The sequence below is a fragment of the Cetorhinus maximus genome, chromosome 29 (assembly GCF_964194155.1).
Source record: "Cetorhinus maximus chromosome 29, sCetMax3.hap1.1, whole genome shotgun sequence".
NCBI lineage: Eukaryota > Metazoa > Chordata > Chondrichthyes > Lamniformes > Cetorhinidae > Cetorhinus > Cetorhinus maximus.
The window spans coordinates 14,835,118-14,861,770 of record NC_135907.1 but is presented as its reverse complement, the minus strand read 5'-3'; the positions used below and the strand labels follow the sequence as shown (position 1 = coordinate 14,861,770).

Below are 26,653 nucleotides of genomic sequence, written 5' to 3'. Positions count from 1 at the left end.
TTAATGAGTGCAAACTGAACCCCTTGGTGCGCACATGAAGCCAGAGATCCCAACAACACATGTTCATCCCAGAAGAAAAATGACACTTGACAACATGCTTAGGCAACTGCTTTCCATGATTGATTAATGCTGGCTGTCTCATGGCCTCCATCTTATGTGATCAGATTTAGAAGGCCTAGATATAAATTTTCTTAACCGAATCTTGGATGACTGCTGTCCCATTCATATCACCTGAATTACTTGTGCTATGACGTGGCAGATGATGTGTGCCAGGCAGATCGAATCCGCGAGAGAAACTTGATCCTGCGATCAGAACGGTTTTGCAATTTGTATTTTATTTCGAGATGTGTGCCCGGAGTTCAGTAGCAATAAGTCCACCAAGACTTAGAGATTTTTTAGAAAACTAAATTAAACATTTATTAACAAAGGAAAACATTTCAAGTGCATACATAGGTCTATAAATTGCTGCTATAATAACGCCTAAAGCCCTTTCCAGTTACACCCCCATTAAGGCAATGGTTAAAAAAAGATAGTTTTTAAACAGATCCAGGCAAGTCAACACAATGCCCTGGACAGTAGAATTCAAAATGGCTTTTCCAAGCTTCGGTTTCTGTAGACAGCAGGCTTAATGCACAAATACTGGAGGCTTTTCACATATCTGCTAGATCTTACAATGCCTTCCCTGACATACAGCCTCATTCTCCTTTATACATGATTCTCCCTTTTAATGTAAATCCCATTGTTCCCATATGTTTCTGGAACTTTACCTTTCTCATAATATAAATCATTTCATGGTGCTAATATTATCAGTAACCTTTGTGAAAAATAAACACACACTGCTTGGCCTAGCTTCTCTGGCTAGGTGTAACATCCTATCATCTCTTTGAAATTCAAACTACCCTGATTTATCTAAAAATGCAAATTCTCCTCACCTCACATTCTAAGACTTCAGCCATGTTTATGCATTTAGCATTTCAAAACTAGCTTCTTTTGATGAATCAAAGCCTCCAGACCAGCCGTCTCCAATTCAATTAAAACGTGCGCACACACACCCTATCCAACCCCACTATTAACCTACTTTTACAATAAATCGGCAGGGTGAATGGAAGATAACAATGAGTTTGAGAACACAATAGGCACAGGAGTGACACCAACTGCATGAAATGGCTGAATGTGACAGTTCCCAGAGGAAAGAAATTTGCACATCCATTCAGATCAGGAAGAGGAGGGGAAATAAGAGCACAGAGTAACATCATCCCGCTTGGACTATACCTTTAGATCTTCCCTGAAGATTTGAGAGAATATGGTTACTGAAAGAAAGATGCTCCGAAACCGAGCTACATTATACTAATGGCATACGGGGGGAACTGCAAGATTCGACAGCTAGGAACAACCCAAATCCATGGGGCACACAAAGGAAAAGATGTTAACTGATTGTTCTATGTCACTGAAATACTTGGTCCTGCTATCCTGGGGCTGGGCAGTCGCGAAGAGCTGCAGCCTACCCCAGTGAACCATGAGGTGAAGAAGGCAGACCTGAGGACTGAAGGTAGGACACCCATTGAAAAGCACCGTGCAATCAAGCTAGGAAGATCTGGTGCAAATGTATCCAAAGTGTTTTGAGATGGTTCGATGCTTTGAAAGTTTCGAGTATCATATCACAATAGATCCAACAAAGAAACCAGTGATCCATCATTACCCCCCACGTAAAGTGCCAATGGAACGAAAAGGAAAGTTTGAAAGAGCGCTCTAAGAGATAGAAGGAAAGAAAATGATCACCAGCGTCACAGACTGGGTAAACTCCATCGTTATGAGAGAGAATATGCAAAGACAAATGAATGGGTTGCAGTCAGATGTTGAACTCCTCAAGGCCAATGTTGAAAGGCACAAAGAGCTCGTGACAGAAAAGAAGGCAAATTCAGAAAGTTCCGGTAGCTGAAGAGGAAAATTTCAGAAACTTGCAGCGCTCCAAGATGAAAATCTAGAGAACTAGAGAATAATAACGCTGACCTGAAAAGAATGAAAGCTGAGCAGGGCATAACATGACAAGCTGAAAAGGAAGAGAAACTGTAGGCTGTACAGTTAGCAGACAAAGCATCCAAGAGGGAGCTCCTGAACCTCTGGTCAAAACTCCCACAAGCCCGTACTTTAAATAGAAGAGCTTGAAAAAGCAAAGCAAATTACTGAACTGCAGGTGCAATGTAACGTTATCACAGTCGGAGAATGATTTACTGGAGACCACTAAGAAACCGGGAGCAATGCTGGTGAGTTGAAAAGAGGAAATATGAAATGCAAGAAGCCAAGCGGAGTGGGCACAGCAGGGAGTTGGAAAAACTGCTGGAAGACGGACACAGAGCAGTTGGGGGAGAAACGTACGCAGCAGAATTGCAACCAGGAAGTTTTTTTCCTTAACAAAAGCAGAAATACCTGGAAAAATTCAGCAGGTCTGGCAGCGTCGGTGGAGAAGAGCACAGTTGACGTTTCGAGTCCTCATGACCCTTCAACAGAACACGGTTTTTTTCCTCCTTTGCTGTGACGTGGGCATCACTGGCAAGGCCAGCATTTGTTGCCCATCCCTAATTGCCCTTGAACCACGTGGCTTGCCATTCCAGAGGGCAGTTAGGAGTCAACCACGTCATTGTGGGCCTGGAGTCACGTGTAGGCCGGGTAAGGACGGCAGATTCCCTTCCCTAAAGGGGCATTAGTGAACCTGACGGGTTTTTGCAACTTGTTTCATGCTCAACGTTACTGAGACGAGCTTTCCAATTCCAGATTATTACTTGAATTCAAGTTGAACCAGCTACTGTGGTGGGATTTGAACCCATGTCCCCAGAACATTAACCTGGGCCTCTGGGTTACTGGTCCAGCGACATTACCACTACACCACTGTCTTCCTCAGAGAGACCGAAGACCAACTGCAGAGTGTTGCTTTAGCTCGGAAGAGGATGCACAACATCTTACCACCCAAACCGATACTGAGAATTTACAAAGTAAATTGCTCAAAAATATCACATATATCCAGGAATAGTCTTTTTTTTAAAAAAACTTGTCATCTATGTGTGTATTCCATAGAACAGTCAGGAAGTTGAGACCTAAGTAGGTTCCACCCTTGCTGAGTTGGGACATTGCCAACATTTAACACAGATAATATATTGTTCCAATCAGTGTGTGTAAGCTCCTGCCAGGTGGAGAGTGACTGTAAGACTTTGTTCTAGCTGCTGTGATGTTTGAACTTTCCCTCCTTTGACTGTTGGATAGTTTTCTAAATTACTTTATTGTTACCCCTTTTATTAGGAGTGGCAGCTGGTTCCTTTGTCACTCAAAGTGTAGATTTGTCTACACCCCGCTTGGTGGGTGGAGTTTCCAGGAAGAGTGGTACCAGTCACGCCCAGGTACGTGGTACCTTAACCTTTGTGTGCTGTAGAAGTCTTTGCACACAATGGTGATCTGGCACAGGGCGCTGATAGAGGTGGCACATAAATTACTGTTTTCCGCCTCGTAGAATCCTATCTCCTTTGTGTCAGTCGCTAGGGAGAAGATGCCAAGCAGAGGCCGCCAATAGACCTGGAAGAATGAAGGACTGTGGAAGACTTGCCCCATGACTTTGCAATGCTCTACGCGGTATTGAACTCCAACACGGGACCAGTGCGTCGCGGAACTGGTGAAGGATCAGAGACCTGAAATGCTAACTCTTGAATTTTAATTATTCATTCATGGGATGTGGACATCACTGGCTAGGCCAGCATTTATTGCCCATCCCTAAGTGCCCCTTGTTCAGAGGGCATTTAAAAGTCAACCAGATCGCTGTGGGTCTGGAGTCACATGTAGACCAGACCAGGACAGCAGATTTCCTTCCCCAAAGGGCATTAGTGAACCAGATGGGCTTTTACAACAATCGGCAATGGTTTCACGGTCATCTTCAGACTTTTAATTCCAAATTTCACCGTCACCATCTGCCGTGGTGAGATTCGAACCCAGGTCCGCAGAGCATTACCCTGGGCCTCTAGATCACCAGTCCAGTGATGATGCCGCTACGCCACTGCCACCCCATATTCTGTCTCTACTGATGCTGCCAGACCTGCTGAATATTGCCAGCATTTCCTGTTTCTATCCCAGGCTGGGTGATGTTGACTTTGGATGGGCTTGGGCTTGTCTGTGACACCCCGCACATTCCAGTAGCCTGTTGTCACTGCCTAGGTTCACTTGCATTACACTCCCTGAGGCAGTCAGCAACTGGAAAACCCTATCAAGAGGGGAGGAAATTGCAACAAATGAACAACAATGCAGCCCTTCCCATATTAATTTTGGAGGACCATCTCCATTTTATAATGGCCGGTTGAGCTTCGCAAGACGTGTTTCATGTCAGATTAACGCAGTTCACCAATCACCACCTTTTAACGGTACACCATATGCTCGTCTCTCAAAGCCCATGTCGTAACAGGGGTGAGGCGCGTGAGAGACTCTCTGGCCCAGACCTTGGCTCCCGGATCGGGTGCGCAGAGACGGGAGAATTCCCGGCCCTCCAAACCCGACCTTTAAAAATGGCTGCCTGGACACCAGATTTTTCAGCTCGGGAAGGAGGGCTAGAATAGGGCAGGCGACCCGGGAAGAGCTAAGGAGGATGCTGGGTATGGAGGCGGGGTGGCTGGATAGCCTGCCTTGGGGCTCTGGTACTGTTTTCAAAGTTTAAAAATAAAGATAAACATGAAACGTCCCTCCAGCCTTCACCCCTCACCACCGCCACCACCCCACCCCCGTACTCCCCAAGCCCCATTTATGCCACCTCATGCCCACTCCCATAACCCCCTCATACCCTCCATGTCAAGCTATGCCCCTCCACTCACCGCCATGGGCCTTTATAGCCCATACGTTGACCTATGCCCCTTCCCCCTGTCCTTCATAGCCATTATGCCAACTCTTGCCAACCCATGCCTTCCCCACCCACCACCCTTTGCCCTTATATCTACCATGCCAGCTCATCCATATCCACCTGGGGCAGCCCTCAGGACCCATGCAGAGATGAGAAAAAATAAAATTCTATAAAATAAACTCCTAAGTGTCTATTGCAGGCTTCACTGTATTGAAAAACCACTGTCATTAACCCATTTACATTCCTTCAACTAAATAAAGTCTTACAACAAAAAACATTTCATTCAAGTGCGCAATCCCTTATAACAACAAGCAATGGAATTCGAAGTCCCATATCAAAGAGTTTATAACCACTTGTAGCCGACAATCAAACTGTGAAATGGCAAGCACCCTGTGATAATGGATGGTAGTGAAATCAGTTATGCAGCACTAATTCAGTAATGGAAACCCTCAGATTTATGTCAACCAACAGAGTGAAATAGCATGCAATTTTTTTTTTAAACACTCCAGACATTTTTTTTCAAAGATTTAAATGACTAGACATTTGAATGCTTTGATAGCTCCCTTTGACAGATGCTTCTGACTGTTTCACCGGGTCCCTTTGACAGTTGATTTTGACATGCCTGACAGTTTTAATGAGTTTGACGGTCGAGTTTATGCACCCTTCACTCACATTTATTCCTATTTTTTAATGCTTCCAAAGGGCACCTGACCTACCTCCAAAGGCGCCCTGAGACCAGATCCAAAGGAGTACTCTGGCTATCCAAACGAATCTACCAAGTTCAGACCTGGTCTAATCTGTACGCTTCAGGTTTCACACCCCCGGCCTGCCAAAATCTCACTTCACTGGAGGCAGCTGATGATGTAATTGGCCAGCTGCCCTCTGCAAACAACGCATGCGCAAAACGTGCCCCTCCCCCAAAACCGGCCCACGAAAATGGGAAGTGCCGTGTTCAGGAGCGGGACTTACAATTTCTGGGCATTTTTGCCACCTCACAGAGCCTCTCCATCGTGGTAGCTCTGGTCCAACGACAGTCGCTTGAACATTGCCCTTCCAGTTTAAGAACTTTTCTGAACTTTAGTAGATTTCACCTTCGTAACTTCCTCTCTTATTCTATGTAAAAGGAAGTCTTGCATTTACATAGCACTTTTATGACCTTTATTTTCTGTGTGGTTCACAGCCGAAGACACAAGTTACAAACCAGAAATAGAGGGTAACCTAGAGGCAGATAAGAGTGAGGGGAATTAAGGTCGTTCACAGAAACTCGAGGAGCTAAAATCCAACAAATCCCCGGGATCTGATGACCTACAAAGAGATGGCTGTGGAGATGGTGGTCGCACGGGCCATGATTTTCCAAAGTTCCCTGTATTCTGGAACAGCCGACAACTGATTGGAAGTTAGCTAATGTAACGCCGCTATTCAAGAAAGGAGGGCGAGAAAGGAAACGGGGAACCACAGGCCAGTTAGTCATTTGGGAAAGTACTGAAATCTATTATTAAGGAAGTCTTGACACTGCACTTAGCAAAGCAGAGTATGATTAGGATAGATCATCATGGCTTTACGAAAGAAAAATCCCATTTGACAAATTCATTTGAGGGTGTAACTAGGAGGGTAGTTACCTAATTACCGGGGAATGGTGGAGTAGTGGCATTGTCACTGGACTAGTGACCCAGGGCAATGTTTCAGGGACCCGAGTTCAAATCCCACAATGGCAGATGGTGAGATTTGAATTTGATAAAAATCTGGAATAAAATGTCTAATGATGACTATGAAATTGTCGATTATTGTAAAAACCCATCTGGTTCCCTAATGTCTTTTTAAGGAAAGAAACCTGCCATCCTTACCTCCAGACCCAGTTGACTGTTAAATGTCCTCTGAAGTTGCCTAGCAAGTCACTCAGTTCTATCAAACTGCTTAAAAAAAAAGGACATAGCTGCTAGACTGGGTCTGCAGCAGGTGGTGAGGGAAAAAACATACTTGGCCTCATCCTCTCCTAGCTGCCTGTCGTAGAAGCATCTGTCCATGACAGTATCAGTAGGAGCAACCACTGCACAGCCCTTATGGAGACGAACTTCTGTCTTCACATTGAGGATACCCTCCATCGTGTTGTATGACACTGCTACCATACTAAATGGGATAGATTTCCAATAGATCTAGCAACTCAAGACTGGGCATCCATGAGGAGCTGTGGGCCATCCAGCAGCAGCAGAACTGTATTCGATCACAATCTATAACCTCATGATCCGGCATATCTCCCCATTCTGCCATTAACACCAAGCCAACGGATCAGCCATGGTTCAATGAAGAGTGCAGGGGGGCATGCAAAGAGCAGCACCAGGCATACCTAAAAATGAGGTATCAACCTGGTGAAGCTATAAAATAGGGCTACTTGTGTGCCGAACAGCATAAGCAGCGAGTGATAGACAGAGCTAGGCGATTTTACAGCCAGCAGATCAGATCTAAGCTCTGCAGTCCTGACACATCCAGTTGTGAATGGTGGTGGACAATCAAACAGCTCACTGGAGGAGGAGGCTCTACAAATATCCCCATCCTCAATGATGGAGGAGCCCAGCACATCAGTGCAAAAGATAAGGCTGAACTACTTGCAACAATCTTCTGCCAGAATTGCCGAGTGGGTGATCCATCTCGGCCTCCTCCAGAGGTCCCCAGCATCGCAGAAGTTGTTCCACTACAGTTACAACACTGGCATCTACCCAGCAATGTGGAAAATTGCCCAAGTATATCCTGTACACAAAAAGCAGGATGAATCCAACCCAGCCAATTGCTGCTCCATCAGTCTACTCTCCATCATCAGTAAATTGATGGAAGGGGTCAGCTACAGTGTTGTCAAGTGGCACTTGCATAACAGTAACCTGCTCAATGACGCTCAGTTTGAGTTTCGCCAGGTCCACTCGGCTCCTGACCTCATTACAGCCTTAGTTCAAACATGGACATAAAAGGTGAACTCCAGAGGCGAGGTGAGAGTGACTGCCCTTGACATCAAGGCATCATTTGACTGAGTGTGGCGTCAAATAGCCCTGGCAAAACTAGAGTCAATGGGAATCAGGGGTTCACTCTTCCCCCTAATTGGAGTCATACCCAGCACAAAAGAAGATGGTTGTGATTGTTGGAGGTCAATCATGTCAGTTCCAGGACATCGCTGCAGGAGTTCCTCAGGGCAGTGTCCTCGGCCCAACCATCTTCAGCTGCTTCATCAATGACCTTCTTTCCATCATAAGGTCAGAAATGGGGATGTTCGCTAATGATTGCACAATGTTCAGCACCATTTGCGACTCCTCAGATACTGAAGCAGTCTATGTCCAAATGCAGCAAGACCTGGACAATATCCAGGCTTGGGCTGACAAGTAGCCAGTAACACTTGTGCCACACAAATACCAGGCAATGACCATCTCCAACAAGAGAGAATCTAGCCATTACCCTTGGCATTCAATGACATTACCATCGCCAAATCCCCCACTATCAACATCTTGGGGGTTACCATTGACCAGAAACTGAACTGGACTAACCATATAAACACTGGCTACAAGAGCAGGTCAGAGGCTAGGAATCCTGCGACAAGTAACTCACCACCTGACTCCCAAAAGCCTGACCATCATCTACAAGTCAGGAATGTGATGGAAGACTCTCCACTTGCCTGGATGAGTGCAGCTCCAACAACACTCAAAAAGCTTGACATCATCCAGGACAAAGCACTCCCTCCATCATCGATGCACAGTATCATCTACAAGATGCATGACAGCAACTCACTGAGGCTCCTTAGGCAGCACTTTCCAAACCCAAGACCGCTACCATCTAGAAGGACAAGGGCAGCAGAAACATAGGAATACCACCACCAGGAAGTTCCCCTCCAAGCCACCCACAATCCTGACTTGGAAATATATCGCCGTTCCTTCACCGTCACTGGGTCAAAATCCTGGAACTCTCTCCATAATAGCACTGTGGGTGTACCTGCACCACATGGACTGCAGCGGTTCAAGAAGGCTGCTCACCACCACCTTCTCAAGGGCAATTAGGGATGGGCAATAAATGCTGGCCTAGCCAGCGATGCCCACATCCCATGAATGAATTAAAAAAAATAAAGGGGAACCAGTAGATGTAGTATACTTGGATTTCCAAAAGGCATTTGTTAATAGAGGTTAATACACAAGAGAAGGATTCATGGTTTTGGGAGTGATGCATTAGCGTCAATAGTGATTGGTTAATAGACATGAAGCAGAGAGTAGGGCATTTTCAAGTTGGCAGGCTGTGACTAGTCACAAAGATCAGTGCTGGGGTGTCAGCTATTTACAATCTATATTAATGACTTAGACAAAGAGACGGACAGTAATGTATTGAAGTTTTCTGACAATACAAAGTTAGGTAGGAATGTAAACTGAGGACGACACAAAATGGCTCCAGACAGATATAAACAAGTTAAGTGAGTGGGCAACAAGGTGGCTGATGGAGTATAATGTGGGTGAAGTGAGAGGCTGTTCACTTTGGTGGTAAGAATAGAAAAGCAGAATATCTTTGAAAAGGCTTAAAATGTATAAATGTTGAAGTTCGGAGAGACACGGGTGTGCGAACAATTGGTACGAACCAGGAACGCAAAGTTAGCATGCAGGTGCAGCAAGCAATTTGGAAAGCAAATGGCATGATGGCCTTTACTGCAAGGGGATTGGAGTACAAGCAGAAAGAATTTTTGTCACAATTGTATGGGTATTGTTGAGACCGTACCTAGAATACTGAGTGCAATTTGGGTCTCCATATTTAAGGAAGGGTATATTTGCTTGGAGGCCGTACAGTGAATGTTCACGAGATTGGTCCCTGGGATGAGAGGGCTGTCCTACGATAAGAGGTTGAGTAAATCGGGTCTATATTCTCTGGAATTTAGAAGAATGAGAGGTGATCTCATTGAAACGTTCAAGATTCTGAAGGGGCTTGACGGGGTAGACGCTGAGATGTTGTTTCTCCTGGCTGGGGAATCTAGTACAAGGTGACACAATCTCGGGATAAGCGGTTGATCGTTTAGGACTGAGACGAGAGATTTCTTCACTCGAAGGGTTGTGAACCTTTTGGAATTCTATATCCTAAAGGGCTGTGGATGCGCCATCATTTGACTATTTTTAAGGCTGAGATAGACAGATTTTTGGTCTCTCAGGAATCGAGGTAGATGAGAAAGTGGAGTTGAGGCCCAAGATCAGCCATTATCATAGTGAATGCTGAAGCTGGCATGACAGGCCATATAAGACCATAAGACTTAGGAGCAGAAGTAGGCCATTCGGCCCAGTGAGCCTGCTCTGCCATTCAATGAGATCATGGTCTACTCCTGCTCATATTTCTTCTATTCTTATGCTCTTATGACCTCAGGACATCCCAAAGGGCTTTACAGCCAATGAAAGTACTGCCAGCTTTGTAATACAGAAAACATGGCAGCCAATTTGTGCACAGCAAGATCCCATAAACAGCAATGAGATAATGACCAGATAATCTATTTTAGTGACGTTGGCTAGGACACCATGAAGAACTCCCCTGCTCTTCCTCAAACAAACAGTGCCATGGAGTCTTTTACATTCACCCGAGAGGGTAAACTTGGTTTAATGCCTCATCCGAAAGATTGCACCTCTGACACTGCAGCGCTCCCTAAGTGCTGCTCTGAAGTGTCAGACCAGATTTTTGTGTTCGAGTCCATCTGGAGTGGGACTTGAACCCAGAATCGACTGTGCTACCAACTGAACCATATTTGGGAAGGTATTGTACAGAGAAAGCAACTTGGAAATTTTAAAGTAGACAAGGTAGAATTATATCGGGGAGTAGAGGAGAATCACTTCTACCCCTTCCTCTGATATCTCTGCTCTAGCTTTTCTTTCTGTATCTGTTGCCTTTAGGAACATAGGGATAGGAGAAGGCCATTCAGCCCGTTGAGCTTACTCCACCATTCAATACGATCCCAAGTGTCTTTCCCCCTTATTTTGAAATTGTGTCCCCTGATTCTAGACTCCCTGACCAGGGGAACCATCTTACCTGCATCAATCCTGCCTATTCCTTTAAGTATTTTGTAGGTTTCAATGAGATTGCCTCTCATTCTTCGAAACGCTAGAGAATACAGGCCCAGCTTTCCCGATCTCTCTTCATAGGACAGTCCCGCCATTTCTACAACGTTTGCATGTCTTTCCTTTGCTTTTCCTCTTTTGCTCTGCCTCTCTCTGTGTGACATCTCCTGTGAGCTGTGTGTGTTTCCTTCAGTGGATATTCTTTCTTCAGGGAGATGCTGGCATAATGGTAATACCACTGGACTAGTAATCCAGGGGCCCAGGTTAATATTCTGGGGACAAGCGTTCAAATCCCACCACGGCAGCTGGTGGAATTTAAATCCAATTCATAAATCTGGAATATAAAGCTAGTCTCAGTAATGGTGACCGTGAAGCCATTATTGATTGTCGTAAAAATCCATCTGGTTTGCTAATGCCCCTTTAGGGAAGGAAATTTGCCATCCTTACCTGGTCCGGCCTATATGTGACTCCAGACCCACAGCAATATGATTGACTCTTAACTGCCCTCTGAAATGGCCTAGCAAGCCACTCAGTTCAAGGGCAATTAGGGATGGGTAACAGATGCTGGCTTTGCCAATGATGCTCACCTCCCATGAAAGAATACATGTAAAAGTTATATCATTTTACTAGCTCTGCCTTGTGGATTTCCGGACACACAAAGTTTGTCCACTGCTTCCCATCAGTGTCCTGTGGACAGTCTTCCCCCAGGAGTGACAGAGACATTGCCGAACTTGAGTCAAAATAAAAAGTCAGATGGCAATGCTAAAGGAGCGGTCTCTGGTCTCTATGACACGTGTGTACATATTGCAAAGCATGTAGCCTGTGCTTGGCATCTTGCCCTGAGACTGTTTTCTTTCACCTTTACACCATCCCCAACCCTGCCTCAGCTCATCTGCTGCTGGAACCTTCATTCATGCCTTTGTTACCCCTCGTCTCGACTATTCCAATGCTCCCCTGTCCTGATCTTGCGCCCTCTGTAAACTTCAGTATTTTGAAAGCTCTGCTGCCTGGATCCTAACTTAGGCCTAGTCACGTTCCACCCATCATACACTGTGCTCGTCGACCTACAGTGGCTCTTGGTCAGGCAATGCCTCGATTTTAAAATTCTCATCCTTGTTCACAAACCCCTCCATGGCCTTGCCCCTGTCTCTGTAATCCCCTCCACCCCTGCAATCCTCCAAGAACCTTTCCGTTCCTCCAAATCTGCTCTTTTGTGCATCTTGGATGTTCTTTGCTCTACCATTTGTAGCTCTGCTGACTAGGCACTGAACCTCTGGCATTCCCTAACCCTAACCCCTTGTCCTCCTTTTCAACGCTTAAAACTCACCTTCCCTCTTCGAACATCTCTCCATGGCTCAGTGTCAAATTTGGTTTGATATTCACCCCTGTGAATAGTTTACCACATTAAGGGCACTATGCAAATGTCAGTTGTTGTTGAGAAGCTGACCATAACAGGGGAACCTTGCCAGATGAAGGAAAGGGGTAGTAAGCTCATCCATCCCCTCCCCTTCCACTAACCTCCACCCCCACCACCCCTCCTCCCCTTATAACGCCACATGCCTGATCGCCATGATTCCTTTGTGCCTGGAGACTTCTCCAGCACAGCCAGGTTACAGGGCCACAATCCTGGGTCAGCTCTGTGACTGGTGAGGTGAGGGGTCACCACTAACTTGACTGTGCCACAATAGACACCATTTACCCACAGTTCAGCACAGAGGTACCTCAACACAGAGGTTGTTGAGGAATACAAGACTACAGAAGCAAGTTGAGTAAATGCACCAATTGGCGTGGTAGTTATTTACACACATCTCAGCCCTGGCCTCCAAACTGTGCTGAGTCAGCTGACCTCAATAATGGGCCTCTTTCCACCACCCTCCATTGCCATTAAACTACTGAAGAAAAGAAAAAAAACCGGAGAAATTTGGGTGTGCTGATGTCGAGATGTCAATTTGCTGTGAACTCATTTCCCGCTCCTGGGAATCGAAGACATTTCCAAATACTTAACATTTCGTGCACTTTGTCTGGGCTCTTGCTAACAGAATATCGTCTTAACTAAATGAATGAAGATCAACATGCAAGGAATGATTTCAATAGGGGCTCAGGAACTCTGAATTAACAGGCAAAATTGGCATATATCCTTTATTATCTGGCACAGTGCTCCCAGAGAGTAGTTGGAGCTTTTTTTAAATCTTTGAGATGCGCTCTCTATAATCGTAAGTTACCTGACGGGTGCGTTGTTTTAAATGGCCTGTGTCTCAGAGAACTTTAAACTCGTTATCCAAAACAATTCGTTATGTTTGAAGAAGAAGCTAATGTTGCATGGTGAACATGAACTTCTGCTCCTGATTAAAGACACCTTCAGGGTAGAATTTAATTCCTCCACCCCAACCCAGAGGAGAGTCCAAGGCAGGGGGGAGGCCATGTGATTGGGGTGGTGAGGGCCCTGCCACTTCCTACCTCCCCACGATCACGCTCAGGGTGGAGGGCAGCGTTCCTGCCAGGAGGCTAATTCAGGCCTTTATGTAGCTACCTAAGGGATTTAACCCACCGTCGCTGGCATTGAACCAGTGATGGGTGGGGGCGCTTGCCATGCAAGGAGACCACACAGCAAGCCTTTTGTTGTGTTTTTCTTCTCCTTGGGCTTACTTAGTGGATAAACATCGACCAGGACCAATAAGGGATTGGTTAACACCAAAATACCTCGGTTGGTTTATTAAGGATTTGAGAAGCGGGTAGCAGTATTACACAGTTGGAGATCTTGTACACGTGTTGGCAGCTTCCTCAGAACAAACTGAGACTAAGTCTGAATCACATGATGCATTGCATCATTTCCCCTCTAGTGGTGTACACAGAAAGCATAGCCCCCTACCCCACTTACAAGGTGTACCACAACAGGGTTTGCCTGGGCCCTCAGAGGGGATCCCTTGTTCATAGGCACTCTGTGCCCGATAGGGGAGGGTCTTCGGTGTGAATACCATACCACCGGCCCCGCCCCCATCAGCCACTCTTCCCCCCCACCCGCAACCTTCGTCCTGCCCGTACTTCACTCTCTCCAGGGATCCGTCAACAATCCCTGGTGAAGGCTCAAGTGTCATACAGGCAGTGGCCACTGCTGCCAGTGGCGCCGCTGGCACTGGAGAGCTGCCAACCTCTGAATGGCCGGCAGCTCTTGGGAGGTGGACTGGAGACCCAATGCTGTCCAGGTAGGTGCCAGGTAATTATGTAGCGCCTTCCGGAGAAAAGCAACGTGCCGGTTACAGTGCCACGGGACCACCGGTTACAGCACTATAAGCGCCTGTAAACTCTTAGCCTTAACCGGTAACTCATTTTATGGACATGTTGGGAGTGGATTTGGTGTACTTATTGTGCTTCAAAAGCACGAGAACTTTCCTTAGTGAATAAGTTTGAGTTGAGAAAGGTTTTTCCGCCCGATTTTCCACTTTTTTAATAAGAACACTTCCCAAGAATTTGCTTCTGCTTTTTCAGCCATTCACGCCCACTTTACGCCAATGGCGACACCAGTAGGAATGCCAATGTGTATATCCCCTGGAAATTCAGGTTTGGCAACCAGGTACACCAGGTGTCAGCACCCTTTTCCACGTCACCGAATGCCGAATTGGTGGTGGGCGCTGCTTGCCTTCACTTCCCTTCATGGGAACTTCACCAGAAAGGCTGGATCGCGCTATGACGCAAACATGATTGCCGCTGCCGGGGCCAAAACCCCTGGCAGAGGCAGGGACCCCCAACTGAAGCCAACGCCCAGTTTCCTAATGGTAAATGATCACAGACCTGGGCCTTTTAACGTTTGTGGCAAGGTGGTCAGATATTCAGGGAGGCCCTGTGGCAGAATGGGTAGCGCCCCTGCTTCTGAGCCAGAAGCTCTGGGTTAAAGTCACACTCCAGGCCTCGTTGGCCAGGGAAGGAGCATTTATGATGTGGCCAAGCTGGTCGCTGATTGACCTGCGAATCCTTCCAACGCGCCAATGGCAGGTGGTAAGAGTGGGAGAGGTTCTTGGTCAGCCATGATTGATGCGGAATGGTGCCCCTTGAGCTATGACCACTTGTCGCTCTCTCTAGAAACAAAGAGAGATGACGACGACCCGTTGACGACTGTGGCTAATTACGGATGAACTCTGATATTCATTGCCCCCTCCCCAGAGCGGATGCCCCACTCCCACACAAATGATCCTGATCTTGAAATGGGGCAGGTTTGGTGGAAGTTCCACATCGGAAGTCTGGAAGCAGTAGAACAGTACCCCAGGCTCTTGGGCTCTAAATTATTAGGAAAACTCAAATACAGTCAAGGCTGCATTTCTTTATTTAGTTGTTCATTCATATGTGGTTTTTTTCTTGTTCTATCATGGGATTTGGGAGTCACTGGCAATGCCAGCATTTGTTGCCCATCCTTAATTGCCCTTGAACTGAGTGGCTTGCTAGGGCCATTTCAGAGGGCAGTTAAGAGTCAACCACGTTGCTGTGGGTCTGGAGTCATATGTAGGCCAGACCATGTAAGGATGGCAGATTTCCTTCTCTTAAGGACATTAGTGAACAGATTGGGTTTCACAGATATCGATAATAGTTTCATGATCACCATTATTGAGACTAGCTTTCAATTCCAGATTTTTATTTTTATGAATTGAATTTACATTCTACCAGCTGCAATGGTGGGACTTGAACCCATGTCCCCAGAGCATTAGCCCGGGCCTCTAGATTACTAGCCCAGTGACATCGCCACTACACCACCATCTCCCAAGACCAATAGTTGTTACCCAACACTAACTGCCCTTGAGAAGGTGGTGGTGAGCTGCCTCCTTGAACCGCTGCAGTCCATGTGGCGTAGGTACACCCACAGTGCTGCTAGGGAGGGAGTTCCAGGATCTTGACCCAGAGATGATAAAGGAACAACGATGTAGTTCCAAGTCCGGATGCCGCACACCTAACGTGGTGGTGTTGTCTTACCACTGCCGCACTTGTCCTTCTAGGTGGTAGGGGTCGTGTGTGTCGTCAATGGAGTCTTAGCGAGTTGCTGCAGTGCATCTTATCGGTGGTGCATACAGCAGCCACAGTGTGCCAGTGGTGGAGGGAGTGAATGTTTTAAGGTGGTGGATGGGGTGCCAATCAAGTGAGTTGCTATGTCCTGGATCATGTTGAGCTTCTTGAGTGTTGTGGGAGCTGCACTCATCTAGGCAAGTGGAGAGTATTCCATCACACTCCTGACTTGTGCCTTGTAGATGGTGGGCAGGCTTTGGGAAGTCATTTGCTGCAGGATGTCTAACCTCTGGCCTGTGCCTGTATTTCCAGTATTTATGTGTGGGGTGGTTTTGACTGGTCATACCTGCTCTGTTCCATTTGCAGTGGTTAGGTTTTCCATCTATGAGTAGGGGTTGGGTGGAAATAGTTAAGAGATGCATTCTTGCATGTAAGTAAGTTTTTCTTTATGTTGATAATAGCGATGACCTGAACAAGCCTCTGTCCCCTAACGTTCTGTATCAAGGCCTATGAAAGATTGCCAGTAGTGGGAAACATAAGAGGGGTGGGAAGGGAGGGGGAAAATGGCGCCAATTGGGAAGGATTAGTAACTGCAGAGGGAATAACTTTGGCAGCATTGCTTGGAAGACTGAATAGCTAACCTTTTTCCTTTCGTCAATGCAGGGATTCCGTTCTGGCCAAGTTCCTCACATAATGAGCGCCAACAGAGCAAGCAAAGCACTGAAGGTAAGAGCAGATACTTCTTGGTTAAGGGGGCTTAGTTACATGTACTTTTTCACCATAAGACCCACCAACTTCTACCCAGCTAGGCCTACGGGTGACTCCAGTCCACATTCCATGATTGACTCTTAATTCCCTCATGTCAACCAGTGATACACAATAAATACTGCCTTGCCTGTGCCACCCATGTTCCAAAAGCAAATAAAAGAAGTGAGAAAGGGTTTGATGCATTGGTGTTCTCTATAATGGGAATTGGGCAGATCCATTGGGATTCTGTACATTGGGGATGAAAGGGGAGGGATTGCTGCCACTGGGATCCGACTCAATGTGAATGAAGGCAAAGGGGGTTGATTCCTTAGACCTTATTAGAATGGGGACAGGGGTGCCTCTTGTGAAGAGCATCAGAGCAGGGTTAGCCAATGGAGATATAAGGATGAATGATTTTTCTGAAGCTTTTACAATGGAGATCGGGGGTATTCATGTAGAATTGTATCTCCTTGATTAAAAAAGCGAGGTAGCATTTATGATGGGACTTATTGTACATGGCCTGCTAGGAATAGGCATGATGGATCATATGGACTGTTCCCCTTTCATGGTTTCTCTATTGTTCTTTAGAGATCCATAGCATCACCCAGCACAGTACCTCAGCTCATCAGGCCTGTATAATAGCTAACCAATTGGATGGCCACAGATGTGATGGGCTGAATGGTCTCCCTTCTGTGCTGTAACCATTCTATGATTCTGCACTCTCTCTCTGATTCCACTGTCCTTTCAGGCAGCGCATTCCAGATCACAACATCGAGGTGAATTTTTAAAAAAAAACTCAACTCCCCATTTATTCTTTTGCCTTAACTCTGTCCCCTCTGGTTCCTGACCCTTCCATCAATAGAAACTGTTGTATGCTGTGCCTGCGTGCTCAGCAGAGCAAGGGTTAACGTGGGATTCGAGAATAGCCCTGCCCATGGTATGATGTATAGAGTCACATGGTAATAAATTGAGAGAACAGTCTGGAGAGAACACTCTGGAACTAGCTTGCGTGGAGGTAACAGCACCATGCATGACAGTAACATGGGATCTGTAAATAGTTAAAGGTTAATAATAAAGGATTCATGTTTAAATATACATGTCTCAAAATCTCAAAATCTTATCATTGAGACATCTAAAGAATCCATATGACAATAGAAACAGTTTCTTCTTATCCACGCTATCAAAACTTTCATAATTTTGAACCCCCCCACCACAAATAAATCTCTGGTTAACTCTCTCAAATCCCGGCTTCTCCAGCCTCTCCTCAGAACAGGAGTGCCACCTCACTTGTACCATGTGAGTAATTAATAAAGGGAATCGCAGGAGAACCTCATCTCAGTGAAGTTTGAGATTCAGACTAGCCACAGTTCGAATACCTGCTCGCAGGTTCCTCTGGTGACTAAAAAGCCTGATAGACCAGCTGGTGTGCAGTACTGAGCTACACAGACCAGCAAACCCCTGATCAATATATGTGCTGGATGTGCAGCCAGTGAGTTATGCCCCTGAGGCAGGGAGGGAGACAGAAATTTCGGCCCGGGTTCTGGATACTGATTTCATTTTCCAGCAATGTTATTTTTAACACAGACAAGGCCAGAATTTGGGGTTATTAATATAATATAAGAGAGTTACTAATAAATCCAGTAGTGAGTTTGGGAATGTCCTTGCCTAAAGAGGGGTGAGAATGTGGACCACAGGGGCCCACAGGCTAAGACAGTGATGCATTTGAAGGGAAGCTAAGTAAACACATGAGGGAGGAAGGAATAAAAGGTTTATTGATGGGATTCGATAGAGACGGGTGGAGGAGGTTCCTGTGGAACATAAACACCAGCATGGAACTAGTGGGCCAAATGGCCTGTTTCTGTGCTTTAAAGTTTCTGACTGGGTAAAATGTACTCAGAAATTGGGGGATCAGACTAAGCCATGACTTCCCTACCAATTTACGGTCAAGACTGGCAGGTGAAGAAGGGCCAATCGGGTGGGGTGATGGAGGCTCTCCTCATCCCCATGGAATAGCACCCTAGCAACAAAAGGAAAAGTTGAACAGGTTGAGGCTACGCCCATTAGTGTTTAGAGGAATGAGAAGTGATCTTATTAAAACGTGTACAATCCTGAGGGGACTTGATAAGGAACTTGATACCAGGGAAATGTTTCCTTTGGCTGGGGACACTAGAAGCAGGGGCCAGCTTAAAAAATAAGAGGTCTCTGTTTTAAGATGGAGATGTGGGAAAACTTTTTCTCAGTGTGTCATTAGTCTGTGGAATTCTGTTCCCCAGAGAGCAGTGGAGGCTGGGTCATCGAATTCTGGGTTAGATAGATAGATTTTTTGATAGACAAGGGAGTCAAGGGTTTTGTGGGGTGGGGGGCGGCAGACTGGAAAGTGGAGTTGAGGCCACAACCAGATCACCCAAGATCTTATTGAATGGCGGAGCAGGCTCGAAGGGCCGAATGGCCTACTCCTGCTCCCAAGTCCTGTGTTCCTATATAACAGAGAAAGAAAGAGGGAAAAAGTTGAAGATATTGCTTCAGAGGGAAAGAAAATAATATTTTTCATTTTTATCACCTTATTCATAACCTCAGGATGTCCCAAAGCGTTTTACATCCAATGAAGTACCTTTGAAGTGTAGTCACTGTTGTAACACAGTAAATGTGGGTCCCAATTTCTACACAGCAAGCTCCCCACAAACAGCAGTGTGATAATGAGCAGATAGCCTGTATTAGTGATGTACATTAAGGGATAAGCATTGGCCAGGACACTAGGGGTAACTTCTCTCCTTTTCTTCAAAGTAGTGCTGTTACGTCCACCTGAAAGGACAGACCGGGCCTTTATTTAGCACCTCATCCAAAAGACATCACCTCCGATTAGGAGTGTCAGTCGAGACTTTTATGCTCCAGTCTCTGGACTCGGCCTTGAACCCACAAACCTCTGACGCAGAGGTCAGAGCACTAGCCGCTGAGCCACAAGGAGGAAGTCTGTTAGAATGAGGCAATCTTTGAAAAAGGAAATAATAGAAACAGGGGCCAGGCCACATGTTCCCCTCGAGCCTGCCCAGCCATTCAATAGCATCGTCTCAGCTTCACTCTCTCAATCTTAATCCCCCTGGTGCCCAAGCACATTTCAATCTCTGTATTTGTCAACCATTCCAAATTGCCCTGTCGGTATTCTTCATTTTCTTGAACCCGCTGCAGCCCGTGTGGTGTAGGTACATGCACAGGGCTTTCTTTCCACAGTGGTTTGATGCAACTGAGTGTAGTCAGAGGGCAGCTATGAGTCAGCCACGTTTCTGCAGGCCTGGAGTCATGGGTAGGCCAGACCGGGTAAGGACGGCAGATTTCCCCTCCCCTGAAGGATATTCGTGAACTAGATGGGTTTTTACAATAATCTGGTAGTTTCATGTTTGTTGGCTTTTTAAATTTAATTTGAAATGAATTGAATTTAAATTCCCCCCGCCCAGCTGCTGTGGTGGAATTTGAAACCACATCTCCAACGCATTAGCCCTAGGCCTTGGGATTACTAGTCCAGTTCCATTAGCACTGTGCTATCGTCCGTCTCCTCTGAGCAGCCTTTATGGTAGAGAATTCCAAAGATTCGCACACTTTTGAGTGAAGAACTTTCTCCTCCGGTCAGCCCTAAATGGCCAAGCGCTTATCTGAGACTGTGATCCCTCAGGGCATTGTCCCCCCCCCTACAGAGCTATTCTTTTGTGCTGTGTCGCCGATCGTTGCTATTGTTCCTTCCAGATTAAGAGAGAGTCGGGCGAAAATACCCCTGTGCTGATGGACCAGGAGCTGGTGTCGATGTCCGTGCGGGAGTTAAACCACCATCTCCGCGGCCTCTCCAAAGACGAGATCCTGAACCTGAAGCAGCGGCGGCGGACCCTGAAGAACCGCGGCTACGCGGCCAGCTGCCGGGTGAAGCGCGTGACGCAGAAGGAGGAGCTGGAGCGCCAGAAGGCGGAGCTGGAGCAGGAGGTGGAGAAGCTGGCGGCGGAGAACGCCGACATGAAAACAGAGCTGGACGCCCTGCGCTCAAAGTACGAGGCCCTCCAGAGCTTTGCCAGGACGGTGGCCTGTGGGCCCATCACGCCCACAAAGGTCAACACGACGAGCGTGATCACGATCGTCAAGTCGTCCAACTTCTCTTCGCGCTAGCGTTCTGGCGAGAGCCGGGTTTTTTTTTCGCCAAAGGGCCACTGTCCTCGGGTGGGGTTGGGGGAGGGTTGGTGGGGTGGGTTTGTTGGGGAGGGGGGAGGGGCGGGGCGGGGGAACTTTTGGCTTGCGAGGTAAGGATCCCTACACTCAGACGACATCCAAGCCAAGGTTTACACGGCACAAAAACATTGTTCGCTGTTTTTTTTGGTCTGGACCGACTCAATATTGCCTTGAGAGGAAATCTTTGGCAGACAAATTGACCTGAGGCGGAAAGTGCTTTTGGGGGGGCGATAAAAGGGAGGGAAGAGCCGAGGCTGAAAGAGGTCATACATTAGGAGTGCAGTGGGGACCTGCCTGCGCCTGGACTGAGTCCCAGGGTTGAGCTGCAGACGTGAACTGCCCACATGGTAACTGTACATGCTGCCCGGGCAGCTATTCTCGCCAGGCACCCGATTGGGTCCCTGAAACCCGAGCTGTTCAACCATCTAGAAAAAAGAGCGTGAACGGCAATGGACAATACTGGAATTACACAGCAGATCAGGGACCGTTTACGAAGGAGAAAAAAGAAAAGAGGTTTATCCCCTTCACCGGAGCATAGGAACAGGAGAAGGCCATTCAGCCCCTCGAGCCTGTCCTGACGTTCGGTGAGATCGTGGCTGACCTGTGAGCGAACTCCTCGTAACCTGCGTTTGCTGTTTTTTCCTTCCGTACCTTTTAGGTTAACAAAAATCTGCCAGCCTCGGGTTTAAAATGAACGACTGACCCTAGCCTCAACCGAAGCACGGCACCCTTAAACGTGAACCCTGCCGCGCTTGATGCAGCCGCTAACTGATCTACCGTGTGTTCCCAGCACCTTCCTGTCATACTGTCCAAAAAGAAAAAAGACCCCTTAATTGTCCAGTGCCTTTGAGAATTGGGCAATGTTGCTATATCGGCACATGGTTTGAAAGCCACAAACCCCCTGATGACAATGGCTCTTTGAGGGGCAAACAAGCCTGAAATGTAACTTAATGAGCTGAAACCTCACTTGTGCTTGTGTGTGTGTGTGTGTGTGTATGTCTGTGTTTTTTCAGCCCTCTTTTTGAACTACAGCAGTGGGTCCAAGTTTTGTTCTGATGGGCAGGCTGCGTCCGTGGAGCTGCCTGTTGGACAGATGGACAGGAAGGGGCCTACTGCAGAAACATCTTGCCGCTGAACGTCTTGTTCTAATTTGTTTTCTCACGCAAATACCTTTTTTTTTTTGGTCTTAATTAATGGACTTAATTTATGGAGTTATATGTAAAACAGGAAAAGAAAAAATAGGTAATTGTGGCTGCTCCTTGTGACAGGAAGTGACATCATCAGTTCTTCGGAAAGTAAGACCAGTAGTCTAAAACCTCAATTTAGTTTTGTTTTTTCACCCGGGATGGCTGACAAGAATGCAGCAAAACAAAACTGACCATGTCTTCTCAGTTTGTTCACAGTTATAGTGGATGTTTAGAAGCCATGGTTCACAATAGATCAGCCAGTGACTAGTCAAGGCCGTGAGAATTTGCTGTTTGAGGGTCTTTGGTTTTGTGAGCTTACAAGCAGAGGAAAAGACAACCACTGACCAGCACTGTCGTTCTCCTCGGAATGGAAAAAAAAACTATTCGTAAGAAAGTTCCCTTCAAAGATCTGCATGGGTCACTTTGTGCCAGGATTGTCATTTCGGGGATGTTTGAGGGAGGGAGGGAAGGGGAGTTTACAATCATGTGACCCTCTTAGAGGGAGTAGTGGACACTTTACACCCAGTGCTGTGACCGAGCAGTTGGTAAAGCTGAGTTATTTATATTAAAAAAAAAAAATCCCAGAGGGAAACTTTAAACAACTGTCATAATCTATAATTTAAGTGTTATGTTTGAGATGCAACTCTAAATTCAGGAATCATGCCCCCAGTTCTCGAGAGGTTTTATATTAAGCTAAATGAAACATTTTATTAATTTACACAAGTTAAATATATATATATATATATACAAATTACTACGATCATAACTTTTAACAAATTCCCAAACTAATCCCCATTAAGGCAACAGCAACCCATAGACTTAACCAGACACCAGGTGAAGCATTTTCACCTTACGAATTCAAAATGAGGTTCTTTTCACTTTGGTTCCTGTGGAGACAGTTGGATTCTTACAGCTGCTTTTGACCTCACATTGCTCTACACACTCAAAACTACTGAAGTTATACCTAGCACAGCCCATTGAATGTAAATTCTCATTGTATCACCAGCTTCTTTGAACTCCACCTTTTTACAATAAAACCCCTTTCATAATACCAATTCTATTAGTAATATAAACATATTGCTTGGTATCTGCTAGCTAGCTGGTAGTTTTCACCCCACTTCTTCAAAGCCCTATTCAAAAAAATGCAAATGCACTCTTATCTCTCTTACATTGCAAAACTACTACACATCAAGGCACCCAGACTAGCTGGCTTTAATCCAATTAATGCACATCCACAGACTAAACCTCTATTTTAAAAGAAAAATATTTTCTAATAATATTATATACATTAATAGCTTCGTGACATCCAGTTGGTGTGAAGAGAAAATAGTAACTGTGGTCACACGCGTGCAAATAGTACAAAAATGGGAGGGCCACAAAAATAATCCACTGAGTGAAATCAGACCGCACAAGCCTAAAGAACAAATGGTGCAAGATCAACTCCGTCAATGAACTATTTTCTGTGGATTGCACCGACCCAAGACTGTTCTCCCCTCCGTAGTATTGCGAATTTGGGTTTCTCTGCGTTGTAAAGCAACACATTAGATGGAGCATAAGTGTCACAGGAGGATCGGACTGCATGTGGTTTATATCAGTTGGATATTCTAAGACAAGTCAGGCTGCTACAGACATCAGTCACTTGGTGTAGCGTTGGGGTGTGCTGAGTTCAGACTGAAAATGAACTGATTGGGAGAGTTCTGGCTGCTTGGGAAAGATTAGGTCTAATTTAATATGTTTTTCCATAGAAAAGGAACATCCCTTACAGTTCAATGGCTGAATGAATCACAGGCCAAACTGCTGTTTGGTGTGTTACACTGGGTTTTGATGTATAACTAGCCTTTCAGCGTCTGATCACTGCCACGTGACATACGCTGGGAACTGTATATGGGTAACTCTTAGATGAGGGAAGGATTATAAAACCTGGTCTGTGAAGCATCCTGTAATTCTCCCAATAGCTTCCAACTCTTTCCATCTACATTTCAATAATGGCCAAGTTTACTGGGCATTTCTCAATTGATATCCCAGTAAGCTGAGGGGAGGTGTGGGAGAGTTGCCGTGCATAGTAAATGGGTAGACCATAGGGTGAGATTGTCCTATTTTTAAGGCTCTTTTGTATTGGTGGCTGCAATTTGGATTTCAGCAGCCGTGTTAAATTGGGGATTTTCTCCTCTTTTCCTGTCAGTAAAACTCAGTCTACAAAGTCGTCTACTGCCAATCACGGGCACTGGGTGACCAAAACCTGACTTAACTTTCCCGCTGCTGACTCTGTTATGATCCAGAAAACTGGACAGAGAAACACTGAAAAAGCCTCAAGATAAGCAAGGCCAAGACTCATTAATGCTAAAATTCATGGTTGGGTGGGCCTGGGCAAAGGGGCAGTAGGTGCTTTGGGTCCATAACAGGCCATCAGCCCAACTGAGAAAAATCCTCCATGAATTTTTGGAGAAACACTGTGCAAGCTGGCCCTGACAGTCGTTAGACATCCGACCTCATTTAACATATTAAATTAGACCTAATTGACTATTTTGTCTGATTATTTTGTGAACACCTCACTATGCTATCAAGAAATAGTCTCTTGTAGCTGAGATGATCTGTTAACACAAGCGTCCATCACCATAATGTCAGAACTTGCTTGGTTATCAGGGAGATTTTGTCATGCTGACGTTTATATTAGTGTTGTGCCATATTTTATTTATATTAATGAAGAATATTTAATTGACATATTGTTGTGAAAGTTCCTTTGTCGTGTAATGGTCAGCCTTCACCCTATGATCCTCAACTGGTGGGTTTTGAGCTTTGGGAGTTGTGGGTTCCATCCCAGTCTAACTGATGTTAGGTTTCTTAGGAGAAGTGGAGAGGATGTGGAAGGTATTTACTAATCCTAGCCAGGGCAGGATAGAGGGAACATTTGCTGAAGGGCCGGAATCCGTCCTATGCCATCGAAATATGGCTCTTGATGAACCAGTTCAGGAACAGCTCTGACACGTCCACAGGAATGTCACTGGGCTGTATTGTCTCATCATCATCATAACCTTAAAAGACAGCATATTAGAATGGAATATTACCTGTAGCCTGTAACTACCAGAAACCGGATCCAAAGTGATAGCTGCTTTACTTCCCTCCACCTAATGTGGTCAAACGATTGTGAAACTTTCAGATAGAAGCAATGCTCGACATTAGATGTAAGCTCACAGGACCAGCCACCCAATCAGTGTGCAGTAATCAGCTGCCCCACAAGAATAAAAACACCTCCGCCCCTCCTGGTAACAGGGACGTTTTGTAAATTGAGCAATAAAGAGAATTCCACGATGACAACATCACAATTGGGAATGTAGTCACACTTTGAAGATGAATAACTCCCCCAGGTCGGACATTGCGCCCATTCTGATGACTCCTCACTTTGGAGCACTCCCCAGTTATCCATGCAAAGTACACGATGAATCAGACATCCATATCACCCCATGTCAATAAAAGTCCAGAGGTGAGGTCCACTGAGCTCTTAACAGAAGTAATGTCAGCAGCGAGTAATGCTATGAAGGCGGAGCCCCTAACAGGACTAGAAGAGCATAAGACGTAGGAGCAGAAGTAGGCCATTTGGCCCATCGAGCCTGCTCTGCCGTTCAATGAGATCGTGGCTGATCTGATAATCCTCGACTCCGCTTTCCTGCCTTTTCCCCCTAACCCTTGATTCCCTGACTGGTTAAAAATCTAGTCTTTCAACGATCAAGGACGGAGTTTACTTCAGACCCTTGGCCCTTTTAAAACCGAGGGCTTTATAACATGGGGGTCTTCTCCTGGTCTGCTCTGTAACTTGGGTTATTTAAACAGCTTCCTGCATTTGGAGTGGGACAAACTGTGCTGGTTGTGTTGCAGGTTATATCCAGTAGTCTAGTGTGTCAATTGAGTGCAAGACAGCAGATATTCTGGATAACGAACGGGGGGGGGAGAGAATACTCCTGTGACCAGTACCAGAATTGTGCGGCTTGTGCTTTGAGACCCTGTCAGTGCCATTCTAGAATTTTCCACATAAATGTTTAGCCCAACAAGTTATGAGGGGAGCAGCTTTACTGAAGCACTGTTGGGGAGTGAGAGCGGGGAGCTCATTACAGATACACGGCTCGGTTTTCACCTTTGGAATGGGGTGGCAGTCTTATAGAATCTGACAGGTGATGCAGCGAAGATGAAAATTAATCCCTCCGTTTCCATTGACGTCATTGGCTTTTACTTTATACTGTCCTTTTGATGGGAGCTTTCGCACAAAATTAACACTTGAACATCCCTCCTTTCCACACACCTTATCCTAGATAAGGAAGGTCGCTTGCTTGATGTTTTTGCCTCTTCTGCTTAGGAGAGTGGCCCAGTTTGCCTCCCGCCTAGTTTACCCCACCCCCCCACCCTCCCCCTGCATCAAAGATCAGCCACCTACACCATCGTTGTTGGTCATGCCGCTTATGGTAACTGCTTCAGCTCTTCCGCACCATCATGACCATGGCCTTTAACCTAGAGCATGGGAGCAAGGTGAAGAATTCCATGGTTCACCTGGATGATCAGAAAACTCAGGCCAACTCTCACTTTCAAAAATATTAAGGCCTCAACAT

General features: G+C 46.0%; 1 protein-coding gene across 2 annotated transcripts in view; it reads left to right on the top strand.

Annotated features, from left to right (window-relative positions):
* Window positions 1–24,774, top strand: part of LOC144669288 (transcription factor MafK-like) — a 67,145-nt gene extending 42,371 nt beyond the window's left edge. For both annotated transcript variants that reach the window (XM_078531629.1, XM_078531628.1), the window contains 2 exons: window positions 16,576–16,638; window positions 20,398–24,774. In XM_078531629.1, coding sequence (XP_078387755.1) covers window positions 16,606–16,638; window positions 20,398–20,808 — 444 coding nt within the window. In that variant the 5' untranslated portion in view covers window positions 16,576–16,605 and the 3' untranslated portion in view covers window positions 20,809–24,774. The remainder of the gene's footprint in view (window positions 1–16,575; window positions 16,639–20,397) is intronic.
* The last annotated feature ends 1,879 nt before the right edge of the window (window positions 24,775–26,653 follow it).